We start from the raw sequence: 19,365 nt of genomic DNA on the forward strand, positions 1-19,365 counted from the left end.
CCCCATCAAACACTCCCAGGACAGGTACAGCACGGGGTTAGATACAGAGTAAAGCTCCCTCTTCACTGTCCCCATCAAACACTCCCAGGACAGGTACAGCAGGGGGTTAGATACAGAGTAAAGCTCCCTCGACACTGTCCCCATCAAACACTCCCAGGACAGGTACAGCACAGGGTTAGATACAGAGTAAAGCTCCCTCCACATTGTCCCCATCAAACATTCCCAGGACAGGTACAGCACGGGGTTAGATACAGAGTAAAGCTCCCTCGACACTGTCCCCATCAAACACTCCCAGGACAGGTACAGCATGGGTTAGATACAGAGTAAAGCTCCCTCTACACTGTCCCCATCAAACACTCCCAGGACAGGTACAGCACAGGGTTAGATACAGAGTAAAGCTCCCTCGACACTCACCATCAAACATTCCCAGGACAGGTACAGCGCGGGGTTAGATACAGAGTAAAGCTGCCTCGACACTGTCCCCATCAAATATTCCCAGGACTGGTACAGCATGGGGTTAGATACAGAGTAAAGCTCCCTCTACACTGTCCCCATCAAACACTCCCAGGACAGGTACAGCACGGGGTTACACACAGAGTAAAGCTCCGTCTACACTGTCACCAGTAAACACTCCCAGGACAGGTGCAGCACGGGGTTAGATGCAGAGGAAAGCTCCCTCTACACTGTCCCCATCAAACCCTCCCAGGACAGGTACAGCACGGGGTTAGATACAGGATAAAGCTCCCTCCACACTTCCCCATCAAACACTCCCAGGAAAGGTACAGCACGGGGGAAGATACAGAGTAAAGCGCCCTCGACACTGTCCCCATCAAACACTCCCAGGACAGGTACAGCACGGGGTTAGATACAGAGTAAAGCTCCCTCCACACTGTCCCCATCAAACATTCCCAGGACAGGTATAGCACGGGGTTAGATACAGAGTAAAGCTCCCTCTACACTGTCCCCATCAAACATTCCCAGGACAGGTACAGCACAGGGTTAGATAGAGTAAAGCTCCCTCAACACTCCCCATCAAACATTCCCAGGACAGGTACAGCACAGGGTTAGATAGAGTAAAGCTCCCTCAACACTCCCCATCAAACACTCCCAGGATAGGTACAGCATGGGGTTAGATACAGAGTAAAGCTCCCTCTACACTGTCCCCATCAAACTCTCCCAGGACAGGTGCAGCACAGTGTTAGATACAGAGTAAAGCTCCCTCGACACTGTCCCCATCAAACACTCCCAGGACAGGTACAGCACGGGGTTAGATACAGGATAAAGCTCCCTCCACACTTCCCCATCAAACACTCCCAGGAAAGGTACAGCACGGGGGAAGATACAGAGTAAAGCGCCCTCGACACTGTCCCCATCAAACACTCCCAGGACAGGTACAGCACGGGGTTAGATACAGAGTAAAGCTCCCTCCACACTGTCCCCATCAAACATTCCCAGGACAGGTATAGCACGGGGTTAGATACAGAGTAAAGCTCCCTCTACACTGTCCCCATCAAACATTCCCAGGACAGGTACAGCACAGGGTTAGATAGAGTAAAGCTCCCTCAACACTCCCCATCAAACATTCCCAGGACAGGTACAGCACAGGGTTAGATAGAGTAAAGCTCCCTCAACACTCCCCATCAAACACTCCCAGGATAGGTACAGCATGGGGTTAGATACAGAGTAAAGCTCCCTCTACACTGTCCCCATCAAACTCTCCCAGGACAGGTGCAGCACAGTGTTAGATACAGAGTAAAGCTCCCTCTACACTGTCCCCATCAAACACTCCCAGGACAAGTGCAGCACAGTGTTAGATACAGAGTAAAGCTCCCTCTACACTGTCCCCATCAATCACTCCCAGGACATGTGCAGCACGGGGTTAGATACAGAGTAAAGCTCCCTCGACACTGTCCCCATCAAACACTCCCAGGAAAGGTACAGTGTGGGGTTAGGTACAGAGTAAAGCTCCCTCTACACTGTCCCCATCAAACACTCCCAGGACAGGTACAGCACGGGGTTAGATATAGAGTAAAGCTCCCTCTTCACTGTCCCCATCAAACACTCCCAGGACAGGTACAGCACAGGGTTAGATACAGAGTAAAGCTCCCTCCACACTCCCCATCAAACATTCCCAGGACAGGTACAGTACGGGGTTAGATACAGAGTAAAGCTCACTCGACACTGTCCCCATCAAACACTCCCAGGACAGGTACAGCACCGGGTTAGATACAGAGTAAAGCTTCCTCGTCACTGTCCTCATCAAACATTCCCAGGACAGGTACACCATGGGGTTAGATACAGAGTAAAGCTCGCTAGACACTGTCCCCATCAAACATTCCCAGGACAGGTACAGCACAGGGTTAGATACAGAGTAAAGCTCCCTCGACACTCACCATCAAACATTCCCAGGACAGGTACAGCGCGGGGTTAGATACAGAGTAAAGCTGCCTCGACACTGTCCCCATCAAACATTCCCAGGACTGGTACAGCATGGGGTTAGATACAGAGTAAAGCTCCCTCTACACTGTCCCCATCAAACACTCCCAGGACAAGTGCAGCACAGTGTTAGATACAGAGTAAAGCTCCCTCTACACTGTCCCCATCAATCACTCCCAGGACATGTGCAGCACGGGGTTAGATACAGAGTAAAGCTCCCTCGACACTGTCCCCATCAAACACTCCCAGGAAAGGTACAGTGTGGGGTTAGGTACAGAGTAAAGCTCCCTCTACACTGTCCCCATCAAACACTCCCAGGACAGGTACAGCACGGGGTTAGATACAGAGTAAAGCTCCCTCTTCACTGTCCCCATCAAACACTCCCAGGACAGGTACAGCAGGGGGTTAGATACAGAGTAAAGCTCCCTCGACACTGTCCCCATCAAACACTCCCAGGACAGGTACAGCACAGGGTTAGATACAGAGTAAAGCTCCCTCCACACTGTCCCCATCAAACATTCCCAGGACAGGTACAGTACGGGGTTAGATACAGAGTAAAGCTCCCTCGACACTGTCCCCATCAAACACTCCCAGGACAGGTACAGCACCGGGTTAGATACAGAGTAAAGCTTCCTCGTCACTGTCCTCATCAAACATTCCCAGGACAGGTACACCATGGGGTTAGATACAGAGTAAAGCTCGCTAGACACTGTCCCCATCAAACATTCCCAGGACAGGTACAGCACAGGGTTAGATACAGAGTAAAGCTCCCTCGACACTCACCATCAAACATTCCCAGGACAGGTACAGCGCGGGGTTAGATACAGAGTAAAGCTGCCTCGACACTGTCCCCATCAAACATTCCCAGGACTGGTACAGCATGGGGTTAGATACAGAGTAAAGCTCCCTCTACACTGTCCCCATCAAACACTCCCAGGACAGGTGCAGCACGGGGTTACACACAGAGTAAAGCTCCGTCTACACTGTCCCCATCAAACACTCCCAGGACAGGTACAGCACGGGGTTAGATACAGAGTAAAGCTCCCTCGACACTGTCCCCATCAAACACTCCCAGGACAGGTACAGCACGGGGTTAGATACAGGATAAAGCTCCCTCCACACTTCCCCATCAAACACTCCCAGGAAAGGTACAGCACGGGGGAAGATACAGAGTAAAGCGCCCTCGACACTGTCCCCATCAAACACTCCCAGGACAGGTACAGCACGGGGTTAGATACAGAGTAAAGCTCCCTCCACACTGTCCCCATCAAACATTCCCAGGACAGGTATAGCACGGGGTTAGATACAGAGTAAAGCTCCCTCTACACTGTCCCCATCAAACACTCCCAGGACAGGTACAGCACAGGGTTAGATACAGAGTAAAGCTCCCTCCACACTGTCCCCATCAAACATTCCCAGGACAGGTACAGCACAGGGTTAGATACAGAGTAAAGCTCCCTCAACACTCCCCATCAAACACTCCCAGGATAGGTACAGCATGGGGTTAGATACAGAGTAAAGCTCCCTCTACACTGTCCCCATCAAACTCTCCCAGGACAGGTGCAGCACAGTGTTAGATACAGAGTAAAGCTCCCTCTACACTGTCCCCATCAAACACTCCCAGGACAGGTGCAGCACAGTGTTAGATACAGAGTAAAGCTCCCTCGACACTGTCCCCATCAAACACTCCCAGGACAGGTACAGCACGGGGTTAGATACAGAGTAAAGCTCCCTCGACACTGTCCCCATCAAACACTCCCAGGACAGGTACAGCACGGGGTTAGATACAGGATAAAGCTCCCTCCACACTTCCCCATCAAACACTCCCAGGAAAGGTACAGCACGGGGGAAGATACAGAGTAAAGCGCCCTCGACACTGTCCCCATCAAACACTCCCAGGACAGGTACAGCACGGGGTTAGATACAGAGTAAAGCTCCCTCCACACTGTCCCCATCAAACATTCCCAGGACAGGTATAGCACGGGGTTAGATACAGAGTAAAGCTCCCTCTACACTGTCCCCATCAAACACTCCCAGGACAGGTACAGCACAGGGTTAGATACAGAGTAAAGCTCCCTCCACACTGTCCCCATCAAACATTCCCAGGACAGGTACAGCACAGGGTTAGATACAGAGTAAAGCTCCCTCAACACTCCCCATCAAACACTCCCAGGATAGGTACAGCATGGGGTTAGATACAGAGTAAAGCTCCCTCTACACTGTCCCCATCAAACTCTCCCAGGACAGGTGCAGCACAGTGTTAGATACAGAGTAAAGCTCCCTCTACACTGTCCCCATCAAACACTCCAAGGACAGGTGCAGCACAGTGTTAGATACAGAGTAAAGCTCCCTCTACACTGTCCCCATCAATCACTCCCAGGACACGTGCAGCACGGGGTTAGATACAGAGTAAAGCTCCCTCGACACTGTCCCCATCAAACACTCCCAGGAAAGGTACAGTGTGGGGTTAGATACAGAGTAAAGCTCCCTCTACACTGTCCCCATCAAACACTCCCAGGACAGGTACAGCACGGGGTTAGATACAGAGTAAAGCTCCCACTACACTGTCCCCATCAAACACTCCCAGGACAGGTACAGCACGGGGTTAGATACAGAGTAAAGCTCCCACTACACTGTCCCCATCAAACACTCCCAGGACAGGTACAGCACAGGGTTAGATACAGAGTAAAGCTCCTTCTACACTGTCCCCATCAAACACTCCCAGGACAGGTACAGCACGGGGTTAGATACAGAGTAAAGCTCCCTCTACACTGTCCCCATCAAACACTCCCAGGACAGGTGCAGCACGGGGTTAGATAGACAGGGTGTGATCTACGTACCGCCCAAATGGGGATGCGACGTGGCCGGTAGATGCCGTCAGAGGCCTCACCCGGGCTTCCCGACAGCCGCTGCGCCTATCGAGAGCTAACCCGATGGGTGGGACCCAGTGCTGCATGGCTAACTGTGCTGTCTCTGAATCTAACATGCTCCTGGCATCAACCGGCCTCCCAGGGAGACCCCAGCCGCACGCCGATTGGTACAGGTACACGCAAACATGGATCAGACAGAACAGCTCCTGGGGGTCTCCCAGGCCATTGGAGACCACTGAGTGGTCAGGCACATGGTGGGGTGGTACCCTGGCCCTACCCCTGGCACCTGGGCACCTTGCCACTGCCAGGCTGGCACCTTGACAATGCCCCCTGGCACTGCCAAGGCACCAAGGTGATACTGCCAGAATGGCAGGAACACCGCCAGAGTGGCACGGCCAAGGGTCAGGGCCGGAGGGCGACGTGCGCATGAAAGGAGGGATGAGGGGAGTATGAAAGGTGGGGGGTAAAGGGCATGTGTGATGGGGCCTCCGGAGGGTTGGGCGGGGTGAAGGCTGGGCATCCTGGAAGGAGGTATGGGAAGCCTTGAAAAGGGTGGCCCTTAGCAACCCCATCGGGGGGTGTCATAGATTAACATAGATTAACATAGAATTTACAGTGCAGAAGAAGGCCATTCGGCCCATCGAGTCTGCACCAGCTCTTGGAAAGAGCACCCTACCCAAGGTCAACACCTCCACCCGATCCCCATAACCCAGTAACCCCACCCAACACTAAGGGCAATTTGGACACTCAGGGCAATTTATCATGCCCAATCCACCTAACCCGCACATCTTTGGACTGTGGGAGGAAACCGGAGCACCCGGAGGAAACCCACGCACACACGGGGAGGACGTGCAGACTCCGCACAGACAGTGACCCAAGTCGGGAATCGAACCTGGGACCCTGGAGCTGTGAAGCAACAGTGCTAACCACAATGCTACCGTGCTGCCCTCAGTTGGGGCGGTGTGGGGGGATGGGGGAGTGACATTGCCCATGGGTGGGAGGGGGGGCGGTCCTTGGAGATTGGAGATCGGGGCACCCTTTTTCAGAGGAGCCGGTCTGGCCAGAGGGATGATTCGATTTTGATTTGATTTCATTTATTGTCACATGTACCGAAGTGCTGTGAAAAGTATGTTTCTGCGGCCGAGGGAACATACACAGTACGTACAGAGTAGACACAAGAATAAACAACAGAGAACATTGACAAATGATACATCGACGAACAGTGATTGGTTCCAGTGCGGGACGGTGATGGGAGGTGTCTGGGGGAGAAAGCTCTCAGAGTGCCATGCTCCGGCGCCAGCTTGAATGGGATGAGAGTCAGAGATGGAAAACATTCTAAGTGTGGGCTAGCCCGGGGAGGAACTCCCCAGGGCCCGGAAAAGTGACAAAGGACATGATGTACCCAAATGGGGACAGAGTCCCGCAGTGCGTGATTAGCCGGGTGTTTCCTGCCCTTCAGAGTGCGGGGAAACACCCGCTATCTAACGCCCATCGGGGTGGATCAGGGGTCTCAGCGGGGAGTCCCCTATGAGGCCGCACTTACCCCCACTCCCAGCTCACCAGAACTCCTCAATGCAGGGAGAGGTTGGGAGGCCATTTATTAAATGGCTTTCCAATCTCTCAATAGCGCCCCCCCCCCACCCCCAACACCCCAAGTCCCAACTCACATATAAGGGGGTCCTCACCTCCCCCCTGCCCAATACCCGCCGCGCAAAGATTTGCCCACCAGGCACCATGGCAGTGCCCCTGCCAGATGGCAGTGCCACCTGCGTACCTTGGCAATGCCAGGCTAGCACCCAAGTGGCACTGCCAGGGTGCCAGGCTGACAGTACCAGGGTGCCAGGTTGGCAGTGCCAAGGTGCCCAGGTGGCACCAGCAGTGCCACGGTGGCACCCTCCCCAGAGGGAAAGCACCTGGGGGCCTCCAACTCCCTGGGAGACCCCCACGAGTGTCATTCCGTCTGGTTCCCATTAGTGAAGATCTGCAGTGAATGCCGCTGGCCTGCGGTCTTCAAGTCGAGGGAGTTAGATCCCAACGTCTTGGGTAGATCTCGGGAACGCGTACTAGCGTGAGACGAGCTGTCTCACTCTGCTATGCAGATTTACCAGAAAGTGATCCCACCCACAAGGGGCGGGATTCACGTCACAACATCTCGCGAGACCGCGATAGATCTGGGTCAATCCCATAAGTGGGATAATAAAACACAGTGCCATCTGGGCGGGGTGAGCAGGGCCGTTCCCGCCGAGGCCGCACTTAGCCGCATTTCCTGCACTTCGCATCTCCGAAGAGCGGCGCTCCTCAATGCAGGAAGGGATCAGGATGCCCACAGCGGAAACCCCCATGTCCCACCACCTACCGCCCACATCGTGCCCCCCTTTCGGAGCAACGCGGCTGGTAGATCGCGCCCAGATTAATTTCTGTTAGATTGTGCCTCGAGTTAACCTCCCTCTGACAGTGTTGCAGAATGATGGGAATATCGAACGCCTTACCTGGTAGTTCATAAGCCATTCCAAGGGCAAGTCCGTCTTTGGTCCATTGTACGATTCCTGAGTAATTGTAGATTGCGCAGGAGAGTACAGCTCTCTCACTGGCGACCACCACCTGGTCTACAGGTTGTTGGGTGATTCTGGTACTGCTGCCTGTGTGAGGAATGGCAGCCGTGTTAAATGGGTCGAGACACTTGTGTCAGTCCCTAACTGACAATCGCTAACATCTCATTTGTCACTCTCCCTGCATTCCTCACCGACACTTGGAGCACGAGCAAGGATATCTGCCAATGATGCTTCCCTCTCCCAACCCATAACCCCAAAACAGCCAGGCTTGCAGTGAGCATGCAGCAATTGTACTCAGGCTGACCCAAAGCCATACTTCCCTAACAGAGACCTTACAGAAGCAGCTCCAGCTAGCTTATACGGATCGGACACCAATTAGCTTGTGCCAGGTTTTTGAAAGAGATGTTCAATTTTCCTGGCAATAAAAGAGCATTCAATTCGATTCAAATACATCAGCTGTCACTCGTCTCTCTTCAAATGAGGGCGATAGAAAATGGGTGACCAAAAGACAGAGCAAGAGTAGGAAGGCAGTGCAGGTGTCCTCTGCGGTCATCTCCCTGCAAAACAGATATACAGCTTTGGATACTGTTGAGGGAGATGGCTCACCAGGGGAAGGCAGCAGCAGCCAGGTTCATGGCACCGTGGCTGGCTCTGCTGCGCAGGAGGGCTGGAAGAAGAATGGCAGGGCTACAGTGATAGGAGACTCAATCGTAAGGGGAATAGACAGGCGGTTATGCAGACGCAATCGAGACTCCAGGATGGTATGTTGCCTCCCTGGTGCAAGGGTCAAAGATGTCTTGGAGCGGCTGCAGGACATTCTGGCGGGGGGGGGGGGGGAGGGGGGGGGGGTGAACAGCCAGTTGTCGTGGTGCACATAGGCACCAACGATATAGGTAAAAAACGGGATGACGTCCTGCAGGCTGAATTCAGGGAGCTAGGAGTTAAACTAAAAAGTAGGACCTCAAAGGTAGTAATCTCAGGATTGCTACCAGTGCCACGAGCTAGTCAAAGTAGGAATGTCAGGATAGATAGGATGAATGCATGGCTCGAGAGATGGTGCAAGAGGGAGGGATTCAAATTCCTGGGGCATTGGAACCGGTTCTGGGGGAGGTGGGACCAGTACAAACCAGACGGTCTGCACCTGGGCAGGACTGGAACCGACGTCCTGGGGGGGTGTTTGCTAGAGCTGTTGGGGAGGGTTTAAACTAATGTGGCAGGGGGATGGGAACCGATGCAGGAAGTTGGAGGGACGTAAAACGGGGCCAGTACAAAAAGCAGTAAGGGGGAAAGTGTAAGGCAGCGAAGCCATATTCAAAATTCAAAAAGAGCCACAGTACAGGGTACAATGACTGAGGAGAGTGTGAAGGGAGAGGTGGTCAATGCAGGATTGAGGGTGTTGTATCTAAATGCGCGCAGTATACTGAACAAGGTAAATGTTGCGCACATTGAAATTGGCCGGTACGATATTGTGGGCATCACAGAGACATGGCTGCAAGGGGAACAGGGTTGGGATCTAAATATCCAAGGATATATGTCCTATCGAAAGGACAGGCAGATGGGCAAAGGGGGCGGGGTCGCGTTGTTAATAAGGAATGAAGTTAAATCGATAGCAAGGAGCGATGTAGGATCAGAAAGCATAGAATCTCTGTGGGTAGAGTTGAGGAATCACAAAGGTAAAAAGACCCTAATGGAAGTTATGTACAGGCTCCCTAGCAGTAGTCAGGATGTGGGGCAGGGAGGATATAGAAAGGCATGTAAAAAAGGCAATATTACAACAATCATGGGGGACTTCCACATGCAGGTGGACTTGGAAAATCAGATTGATAGTGGATCCCAAGAAAAGGAATTTGTGGAATGTCTAAGAGATGTGTTTTTAGAGCAGCTTGTGACAGAGCCGAGTAGGGAACAGGCAATTCGGGATTTGGTGATGTGTAATGAGGCAGATTTGATTAGGGATCTTAAGGTGAAGGAACCCTTAGGGAGCAGTGACCACACGATGATAGGATTTACCCTGCAGCTTGAGAGGGAGAAGCTAGAATCAGATATAACGGTGTTACAATTAAATAAGGGGAACTACAAAGACATGAGGGAGGAGCTGGCCAGAGTTGATTGGAAAAGGAGCCTAGCAGGGAAGACAGTGGAACAGCAATAGCAGGAGTTTTTGGACGTTCTTAGGGAGGCACAACAGAAATTCATCCTAAGGAGGAGGAAACATGCGAAGGGGGGGACAAGGCATCCATGGCTGACGAGGGATGTCAAGGACAGCATAAAAACTAAAGAAAAAGCATACAAAGTGGCGAGAATTAGTGGGAAGCCAGAGGATTGGGAAGCCTTTAAAAAGCAAGCAGGGGACAACTAAAAAAGCAATAAGGGGGGAGAAGATGAAGTATGAGTGCAAGATGGCTAATAATATAAAGGAAGATAGGAAGAGTTTTTTCCAATATATAAAAGGTAAGAGAGAGGCAAAAATAGACATTGGACCACTGGAAAATGTGGCTGGAGAAATAATAACAGGAAACAAAGAAATGGCAGAGGAACTGAATAGTTACTTTGTATCAGTCTTCACGATGGAAGCCACCAGTGGGATGCCAGAGCTCCAGGAGAATCAGGGGGCAGAGGAGAGTGCAGTGGCCATCACTAAGGAGAAGGTTCTGGGGAAACTGAAAGGTCTGAAGGTGGATAAGTCACCTGGACCGGATGGTCTACACCCCAGGGTTCTAAAAGAGATAGCTGAGGAGATTGTGGAGGCATTGGTGGTGATCTTTCAGGAATCACTGGAGGCAGGAAAGGTCCCAGAGGACTGGAAAGTGGCTAATGTAACGCCACTGTTAAAGAAGGGAGGGAGGCAGAAGACGGGAAATTATAGGCCGGTTAGCCTGACTTTGGTCATTGGTAAGATTTCAGAGTGAGTTATTAAAGATGAGATTGCGACGTACTTGGAAGTGCTTGATAAAATAGGACTGAGTCAGCACGGCATCGTCAAAGGGAGGTTGTGTCTGACAAGTCTGTTAGAGTTCTTTGAGGAGGTAACAAGGAAGTTAGACAAAGGAGAACCAGTGGATGTGATTTGTTTAGAGTTCCAGAAGGCCTTTGCCAAGGTGCCGTATGGGAGACTGTTAAATCAGTTAAGAGCCCATGGTGTTCAGGATAAGATCCTGGCATGGATAGAGGATTGGCTGACTGGCAGAAGGCAGAGAGTGGGGATAAAGGGGTCTTTTTCAGGATGGCAGCCGGTGACTAGTGGTGTGCCTCAGGGGTCTGTGCTGGGACACAACTTTCCACAATATACATTAATGATCTGGAAGTAGGAACTGAAGGCACTCTTGCTACGTTTGCAGATGATACAAAGATCGGTAGAGGGGTAGGTAGTATTGAGGAATCAAGGGGCTTCAGAAGGACTTGGACAGGCTAGGAGAATGGGAAATGAAGTGGCAAATGAAATACAATGTGGAAAAGTGTGAGTTTATGCACTTTGGAAGGAGGAATTTAGGCATAGACTATTTTCTAAATGGGGAAATGCTTCGGAAATCAGAAGCACAAAGGGACTTGTGAGTCCTTGATCACGATTCTCTTAAGGTTAACGTGCAGGTTCAGTCGGCAGTTAAGAAGGCAAATGCAATGTTAGCATTCATGTTGAGACGGCTAGAATACAAGACTAGGGAGGTACTTTTGAGGCTGTAGAAGGCTCTGGTCAGACCCCATTTGGAGTATTGTGAGCAGTTTTGGGCCCCGTATCTAAGGAAGGATGTGCTGGCCTTAGAAAGGGTCCAGAGCAGATTCACAAGAATGATTCCTGGAATGAAGAACGTGTCGTATGAGGAACGGTTGAGGACTTTGGGTCTGTACTCGTTGGAGTTTAGAAGGATGAGAGGGGATCTTATTGAAACTTAAAGGATACTGCGAGGCCTGGATAGAGGGGATGTGGAGAGGATCAGAGTGGACAATCTCAGACTAAAGGGACGATCCTTTAAAACAGAGATGAGGAGGAATTTCTTCAGCCAGAGGGTGGTGAATCTGTGGAACTCTTTGCCGCAGAAGGCTGTGGAGGCCAAATCACTGAGTGTCTTTAAGACAGAGATAGATAGGTTCTTGATTAATAAGGGGATCAGAGTTTTATAGGGAGAAGGCAGGAGAATTGGGATGAGAAAATATCAGCCATGATTGAATGGGGGAGCAGACTCGATGGGCCGAGTGGCCTAATTCTGCTACTCTGTTTAATGGACTAAACACAACGACCACCCCACTCAATTCAAATACAACCGTCACATATTGGAGGGGGGAGGGTATTGGACAAGAGTGGTGTTTTGGAGGGGAGGGAGATCAGAGGCGAGAGAAAGATCAGAGGGAGGGAGATCAGAGGGAGGAAGATCAGAGGGGAGGGACATCAGAGGGTAGGGAGATCTAGGCAGGGAGATCAGAGGGGAGGAAGATTAGATTGGAGGGCAATCAGAGGGAGGGAGATCAGATGGAGGGAGATCAGATTTAGGGCAATCAGAGGGAGGGCGATCAGAGGAGGGCGATCAGAGGGAGGGAGATCAGAGGGAGGGAGATCAGAGGGAGGGAGATCAGAGGGAGGGAGATCAGAGGGAGGGAGATCAGAGGGAGGGAGATCAGAGGGAGGGAGATCAGAGGGAGGGAGATCAGAGGGGAGGGAGATCGGAGGGGAAGGACATCAGAGGGTAGGGAGATCTAGGCAGGGAGATCAGAGGGGAGGAAGATTAGATTGGAGGGCAATCAGAGTGAGGGCGATCAGAGTGAGGGCGATCAGAGTGAGGGCGATCAGAGGAGGGCAATCAGAGTGAGGGAGATCAGAGGGAGGGAGATCAGAGGGAGGGAGATCAGAGGGAGGGAGATCAGAGGGGAGGGAGATCGGAGGGGAAGGACATCAGAGGGTAGGGAGATCTAGGCAGGGAGATCAGATGGAGGGAGATCAGATTTAGGGCAATCAGAGGGAGGGCGATCAGAGGAGGGCGATCAGAGGGAGGGAGATCAGAGGGAGGGAGATCAGAGGGAGGGAGATCAGAGGGAGGGAGATCAGAGGGAGGGAGATCAGAGGGAGGGAGATCAGAGGGAGGGAGATCAGAGGGGAGGGAGATCGGAGGGGAAGGACATCAGAGGGTAGGGAGATCTAGGCAGGGAGATCAGAGGGGAGGAAGATCAGATTGGAGGGCAATCAGAGTGAGGGCGATCAGAGGGCGGGAGATCAGATGGAGGGAGATCAGATTTGAGGGCAATTAGAGGGAGGGCGATCAGAGGGAGGGAGATCAGAGGGAGGGAGATCAGAGGGGAGGGAGATCAGAGGGAGGGAGATCAGAGAGGAGGGAGATCAAAGGGAGGGATATCAGAGGGAGGGAGTTCAGAGGGAGGGAGATCAGAGGGAGGGAGGTCAGAGGGAGGGAGATCAGAGGGAGGGAGATCCGAGGGGAGGGAGATCAAAGCGGAGGGACATCCGAGAGGAGGGAGATCAGAGGGAAGGAGATCAGAGGGGAGGGAGATCAGAGGGAGGGAGATTAGAGGGGAGGGAGATCAAAGCGGAGGGACATCCGAGGGGAGGGAGGTCAGAGGGAAGGAGATCAGAGGGAGGGAGATCAGAGGGAGGGAGATCAGAGGGAGGGAGATCAGAGGGAGGGGGATCAGATTGGAGGGGGATCAGATTGGAGGGCAATCAGAGGGAGGGAGATCAGAGGGAGGGAGATCAGAGGGGAGGGAGATCAGAGGGGAGGGAGATAAGAGGGAGGGAGATCAGAGAGGAGGGAGATCAGAGGGAGGGATATCAGAGGGAGGGAGTTCAGAGTGAGGGAGATCAGAGGGAGGGAGGTCAGAGGGAGGGAGATCAGAGGGAGGGAGATCCGAGGGGAGGGAGATCAAAGCGGAGGGACATCCGAGAGGAGGGAGATCAGAGGGAAGGAGATCAGAGGGGAGGGAGATCAGAGGGAGGGAGATTAGAGGGGAGGGAGATCAAAGCGGAGGGACATCCGAGGGGAGGGAGATCAGAGGGAAGGAGATCAGAGGGGAGGGAGATTAGAGGGGAGGGAGATCAGAGGAAGGGAGATTAGAGGGAGGGAGATCAGAGGGAGGGAGATCAGAGGGAGGGAGATCAGAGGGGAGGGAGATCAAAGCGGAGGGACATCTGAGGGGAGGGAGATCAGAGGGAGGGAGATCAGAGGGAGGTCAGAGGGAGGGAGATCAGAGGGAGGGAGGTCAGAGGGAGGGAGGTCAGAGGGAGGGAGATCAGAGGGAGGGAGGTCAGAGGGGAGGGAGATCAGAGGGGAGGGAGATCAGAGGGGAGGGAGATCAGAGCGGAGGGAGATCAGAGGGACGGAGATCAGAGGGAGGGGGATCAGATTGGAGGGCAATCAGAGGGAGGGAGATCAGAGGGAGGGAGATCAGATTGGAGGGCAATCAGAGGGAGGGAGATCAGAGGGAGGGAGATCAGAGGGGAGGGAGATCAGAGGGAGGGAGATTAGAGGGGAGGGAGATCAGAGGGAGGGAGATTAGAGGGAGGGAGATCAGAGGGAGGGAGATCAGAGGGAGGGATATCAGAGGGGAGGGAGATCAAAGCGGAGGGACATCTGAGGGGAGGGAGATCAAAGGGAGGGAGATCAGAGGGAGGGAGGTCAGAGGGAGGGAGTTCAGAGGGGTGGGAGATCAGAGGGAGGGAGATCAGAGGGAGGGAGATCAGAGGGAGGGAGATCAGAGGGTAGGGAGATCAGAGGGGAGGGAGATCAGAGGGAGGGAGATCAGAGGGAGGGAGATCAGAGGGGAGGGAGATCAGAGGGAGGGAGATCAGAGGGGAGGGAGATCAGAGCGAGGGAGATCAGAGGGAGGGAGATCAGAGGGAGGGAGATCAGAGGGGAGGGAGATCAGAGGGGAGGGAAATAAGAGGGAGGGAGATCAGAGAGGAGGGAGATCAGAGGGAGGGATATCAGAGGGAGGGATATCAGAGGGAGGGAGTTCAGAGGGAGGGAGGTCAGAGGGGAGGGAGATCAAAGCGGAGGGACATCCGAGAGGAGGGAGATCAGAGGGAAGGAGATCAGAGGGGAGGGAGATCAGAGGGAGGGAGATTAGAGGGGAGGGAGATCAGAGGAAGGGAGATTAGAGGGAGGGAGATCAGAGGGAGGGAGATCAAAGCGGAGGGACATCTGAGGGGAGGGAGATCAGAGGGAGGGAGATCAGAGGGAGGGAGGTCAGAGGGAGGGAGATCAGAGGGAGGGAGGTCAGAGGGCGGGAGGTCAGAGGGAGGGAGATCAGAGGGAGGGAGGTCAGAGGGGAGGGAGATCAGAGGGGAGGGAGATCAGAGGGGAGGGAGATCAGAGGGGAGGGAGATCAGAGGGGAGGGAGATCAGAGGGAGGGAGATCAGAGGGAGGGGGATCAGAGGGGAGGGAGATCAGAGGGGAGGGAGATCAGAGGGGAGGGAGATCAGAGGGAGGGAGATTAGAGGGAGGGAGTTCAGAGGGAGGGAGATCAGAGGGGAGGGAGATCAAAGCGGAGGGGCATCTGAGGGGAGGGAGATCAGAGGGAGGGAGATCAGAGGGAGGGAGGTCAGAGGGAGGGAGTTCAGAGGGGTGGGAGATCAGAGGGGAGGGAGATCAGAGGGAGGGAGATCAGAGGGGAGGGAGATCAGAGGGGAGGGAAATAAGAGGGAGGGAGATCAGAGGGGAGGGAGATCAGAGAGGAGGGAGATCAGAGGGAGGGAGATCAGAGGGGAGGGAAATAAGAGGGAGGGAGATCAGAGGGGAGGGAGATCAGAGAGGAGGGAGATCAGAGGGAGGGAGATCAGAGCGAGGGAGATCAGAGGGAGGGAGATCAGAGGGAGGGAGATCAGAGGGGAGGGAGATCAGAGGGGAGGGAAATAAGAGGGAGGGAGATCAGAGGGAGGGAGATCAGAGGGAGGGAGGTCAGAGGGAAGGAGATCAGAGGGAGGGAGATCAGAGGGAGAGAGATTAGAGGGGAGGGAGATCAAAGCGGAGGGACATCCGAGGGGAGGGAGATCAGAGGGAAGGGGATCAGAGGGGAGGGAGATCAGAGGGAGGGAGATTAGAGGGTAGGGAGATCAAAGCGGAGGGACATCCGAGGGGAGGGAGATCAGAGGGAAGGAGATCAGAAGGAGGGAGATTAGAGGGAGGGAGATCAGAGGGAGAGAGATCAGAGGGAGGGAGATCAGAGGGGAGGGAGATCAAAGCGGAGGGAGATCAAAGCGGAGGGACATCTGAGGGGAGGGAGATCAGAGGGAGGGTGATCAGAGGGAGGGAGGTCAGAGGGTGGGAGTTCAGTGGGGAGGGAGATCAGAGGGGAGGGAGATCAGAGGGGAGGGAGATCAGAGGAAGGGAGATCAGAGGGAGGGAGATCAGAGGGAGGGAGGTCAGAGGGAGGGAGATCAGAGGGAGGGAGGTCAGAGGGGAGGGAGATCAGAGGGGAGGGAGATCAGAGGGGAGGGAGATCAGAGGGGAGGGAGATCAGAGGGGAGGGAGATCAGAGGGAGGGGGATCAGATTGGAGGGCAATCAGATTGGAGGGCAATCAGAGGGAGGGAGATCAGAGGGAGGGAGATCAGAGGGAGGGAGATCAGAGGGAGGGGGATCAGATTGGAGGGCAATCAGAGGAAGGGAGATCAGAGGGAGGGAGATCAGATTGGAGGGCAATCAGAGGGAGGGAGATCAGAGGGAGGGAGATCAGAGGGAGGGAGATCAGAGGGAGGGAGGTCAGAGCGAGGGCGATCAGAGGGAGGGAGGTCAGAGGGGACGGAGATCAGAGGGGAGGGAGATCAGAGGGGAGGGAGATCAGAGGGGAGGGAGATCAGAGGGAGGGAGATCAGAGGGAGGGAGATCAGAGGGAGGGAGATCAGAGGGAGGGAGGTCAGAGCGAGGGCGATCAGAGGGAGGGAGGTCAGAGGGAGGGAGGTCAGAGGGGACGGAGATCAGAGGGGAGGGAGATCAGAGGGGAGGGAGATCAGAGGGGAGGGAGATCAGAGGGGAGGGAGATCAGAGCGAGGGCGATCAGAGGGAGGGAGGTCAGAGGGAGGGAGGTCAGAGGGGACGGAGATCAGAGGGGAGGGAGATCAGAGGGGAGGGAGATCAGAGGGAGGGAGGTCAGAGGGAGGGAGATCAGAGGGAGGGAGATCAGAGGGAGGGAGATCAGAGGGAGGGAGGTCAGAGCGAGGGCGATCAGAGGGAGGGAGGTCAGAGGGAGGGAGGTCAGAGGGGACGGAGATCAGAGGGGAGGGAGATCAGAGGGGAGGGAGATCAGAGGGAGGGAGGTCAGAGCGAGGGCGATCAGAGGGAGGGAGGTCAGAGGGAGGGAGGTCAGAGGGGACGGAGATCAGAGGGGAGGGAGATCAGAGGGGAGGGAGATCAGAGGGAGGGAGATCAGAGGGAGGGAGATGAGAGGGAGGGAGGTCAGAGGGAGGGAGATCAGAGGGAGGGAGTTCAGAGGGCAGGGAGTTCAGAGGGGAGCGAGTTCAGTGGGGAGGGAGTTCAGAGGGGAGGGGGTTCAGAGGGGAGGGAGTTCAGAGGGGAGGGGGTTCAGAGGGGAGGGGGTTCAGAGGGGAGGGAGTTCAGTGGGCAGGGAGTTCAGTGGGCAGGGAGTTAAGAGGGGAGGGGGTTCAGAGGGGAGGGGGTTCAGAGGGGAGGGAGTTCAGAGGGGAGGGAGTTCAGAGGGGAGGGGGTTCAGAGGGGAGGGAGTTCAGTGGGCAGGGAGTTAAGAGGGGAGGGGGTTCAGAGGGGAGGGGGTTCAGAGGGGAGGGGGTTCAGAGGGGAGGATGTTCAGAGGGGAGGGGGTTCAGAGGGGAGGGCGTTCAGAGGGGAGGGCGTTCAGAGGGGAGGGAGTTCAGAGGGGAGGGAGTTCAGAGGGGAGGGAGTTCAGCGGGGAGGGAGTTCAGTGGGGAGGGAGTTGTGAGGGGAGGGGTTCAGAGGGGAGGGGATTCAGAGGGGAGGGGGTTCAGAGGGGAGGGAGTTCAGAGGGGAGGGGGTTCAGAGGGGAGGGGGTTCAGAGGGGAGGGGGTTCAGAGGGGAGGGGGTTCAGAGGGGAGGGGGTTCAGAGGGGAGGGGGTTCAGAGGGGAGGGGTTTCAGAGGGGAGGGGGTTGAGAGGGGAGGGTGTTCAGAGGGGAGGGTGTTCAGAGGGGAGGGAGTTCAGAGGGGAGGGAGTTCAGAGGGGAGGGAGTTCAGTGGGGAGGGAGTTGAGAGGGGAGGGAGTTGAGAGGGGAGGGAGTTCAGTTGGGAGGGAGTTCAGAGGGGAGGGGGTTCAGAGGGGAGGGTGTTCAGAGGGGAGGGAGTTCAGAGGGGAGGGAGTTCAGTGGGGAGGGAGTTCAGAGGGGAGGGGGTTCAGAGGAGAGGGGGTTCAGAGGGGAGGACGTTCAGAGGGGAGGGGTTTCATAGGGGAGGGGGTTCAGAGGGGAGGGTGTTCAGAGGGGAGGGGGTTCAGAGGGGAGGGAGTTCAGAGGGGAGGGGGTTCAGAGGGCAGAGGGTTCAGAGGGGAGAGGGTTCAGAGGGGAGGGAGTTCAGAGGGGAGGGAGTTCAGAGGGGAGAGAGTTCAGTGGGGAGGGAATTCAGAGGGGAGGGGGTTCAGAGGGGTGGGCGTTCAGAGGGGAGGGGGTTCAGAGGGGAGGGTGTTCAGTGGGGAGGGAGTTCAGAGGGGAGGGGGTTCAGAGGGGAGGGTGTTCAGAGGGGAGGGAGTTCAGATGGGAGAGGGGAGGGAGTTCAGAGGGGAGGGAGTTCAGAGGGGAGGGAGTTCAGAGGGGAGGGAGTTCAGTGGGGAGGGAGTTCAGAGGGGAGGGTGTTCAGAGGGGAGGGAATTCAGATGGGAGAGGGGAGGGAGTTCAGAGGGGAGGGGTTTCAGAGGGGATGGTGTTCAGAGGGGAGGGAGGTCAGAGGGAGGGAGATCAGAGGGAGGGAGATCAGAGGGAGGGAGGTCAGAGGGAGGGAGGTCAGAGGGGACGGAGATCAGAGGGGAGGGAGATCAGAGGGGAGGGAGATCAGAGGGAGGGAGGTCAGAGCGAGGGCGATCAGAGGGAGGGAGGTCAGAGGGAGGGAGGTCAGAGGGGACGGAGATCAGAGGGGAGGGAGATCAGAGGGGAGGGAGATCAGAGGGAGGGAGATCAGAGGGAGGGAGATCAGAGGGAGGGAGATCAGAGGGAAGGAGATGAGAGGGAGGGAGGTCGGAGGGAGGGAGATCAGAGGGAGGGAGTTCAGAGGGCAGGGAGTTCAGAGGGGAGGGAGTTCAGTGGGGAGGGAGTTCAGAGGGGAGGGGGTTCAGAGGGGAGGGTGTTCAGAGGGGAGGGAGTTCAGAGGGGAGGGAGTTCAGAGGGGAGGGGGTTCAGAGGGGAGGGAGTTCAGTGGGCAGGGAGTTAAGAGGGGAGGGGGTTCAGAGGGGAGGGGGTTCAGAGGGGAGGGGGTTCAGAGGGGAGGGGGTTCAGAGGGGAGGAGGTTCAGAGGGGAGGTGTTTCAGAGGGGAGGGTGTTCAGAGGGGAAGGGGTTCAGAGGGGAGGGAGTTCAGAGGGGAGGGAGTTCAG

At 55.1% G+C, this 19,365-nt stretch overlaps 1 protein-coding gene across 1 annotated transcript in view; it reads right to left on the reverse strand.

Annotated features, from left to right (window-relative positions):
- LOC140411410 (kin of IRRE-like protein 1) overlaps positions 1–19,365 on the reverse strand; it is a 349,823-nt gene that overhangs the window by 25,377 nt on the left and 305,081 nt on the right. The window contains exon 2 of the mRNA XM_072500519.1: positions 7,796–7,945. Coding sequence (XP_072356620.1) covers positions 7,796–7,945 — 150 coding nt within the window. The remainder of the gene's footprint in view (positions 1–7,795; positions 7,946–19,365) is intronic.

This window comes from Scyliorhinus torazame, chromosome 4 (genome assembly GCF_047496885.1).
Source record: "Scyliorhinus torazame isolate Kashiwa2021f chromosome 4, sScyTor2.1, whole genome shotgun sequence".
Classification (NCBI taxonomy): Eukaryota; Metazoa; Chordata; class Chondrichthyes; order Carcharhiniformes; family Scyliorhinidae; genus Scyliorhinus; species Scyliorhinus torazame.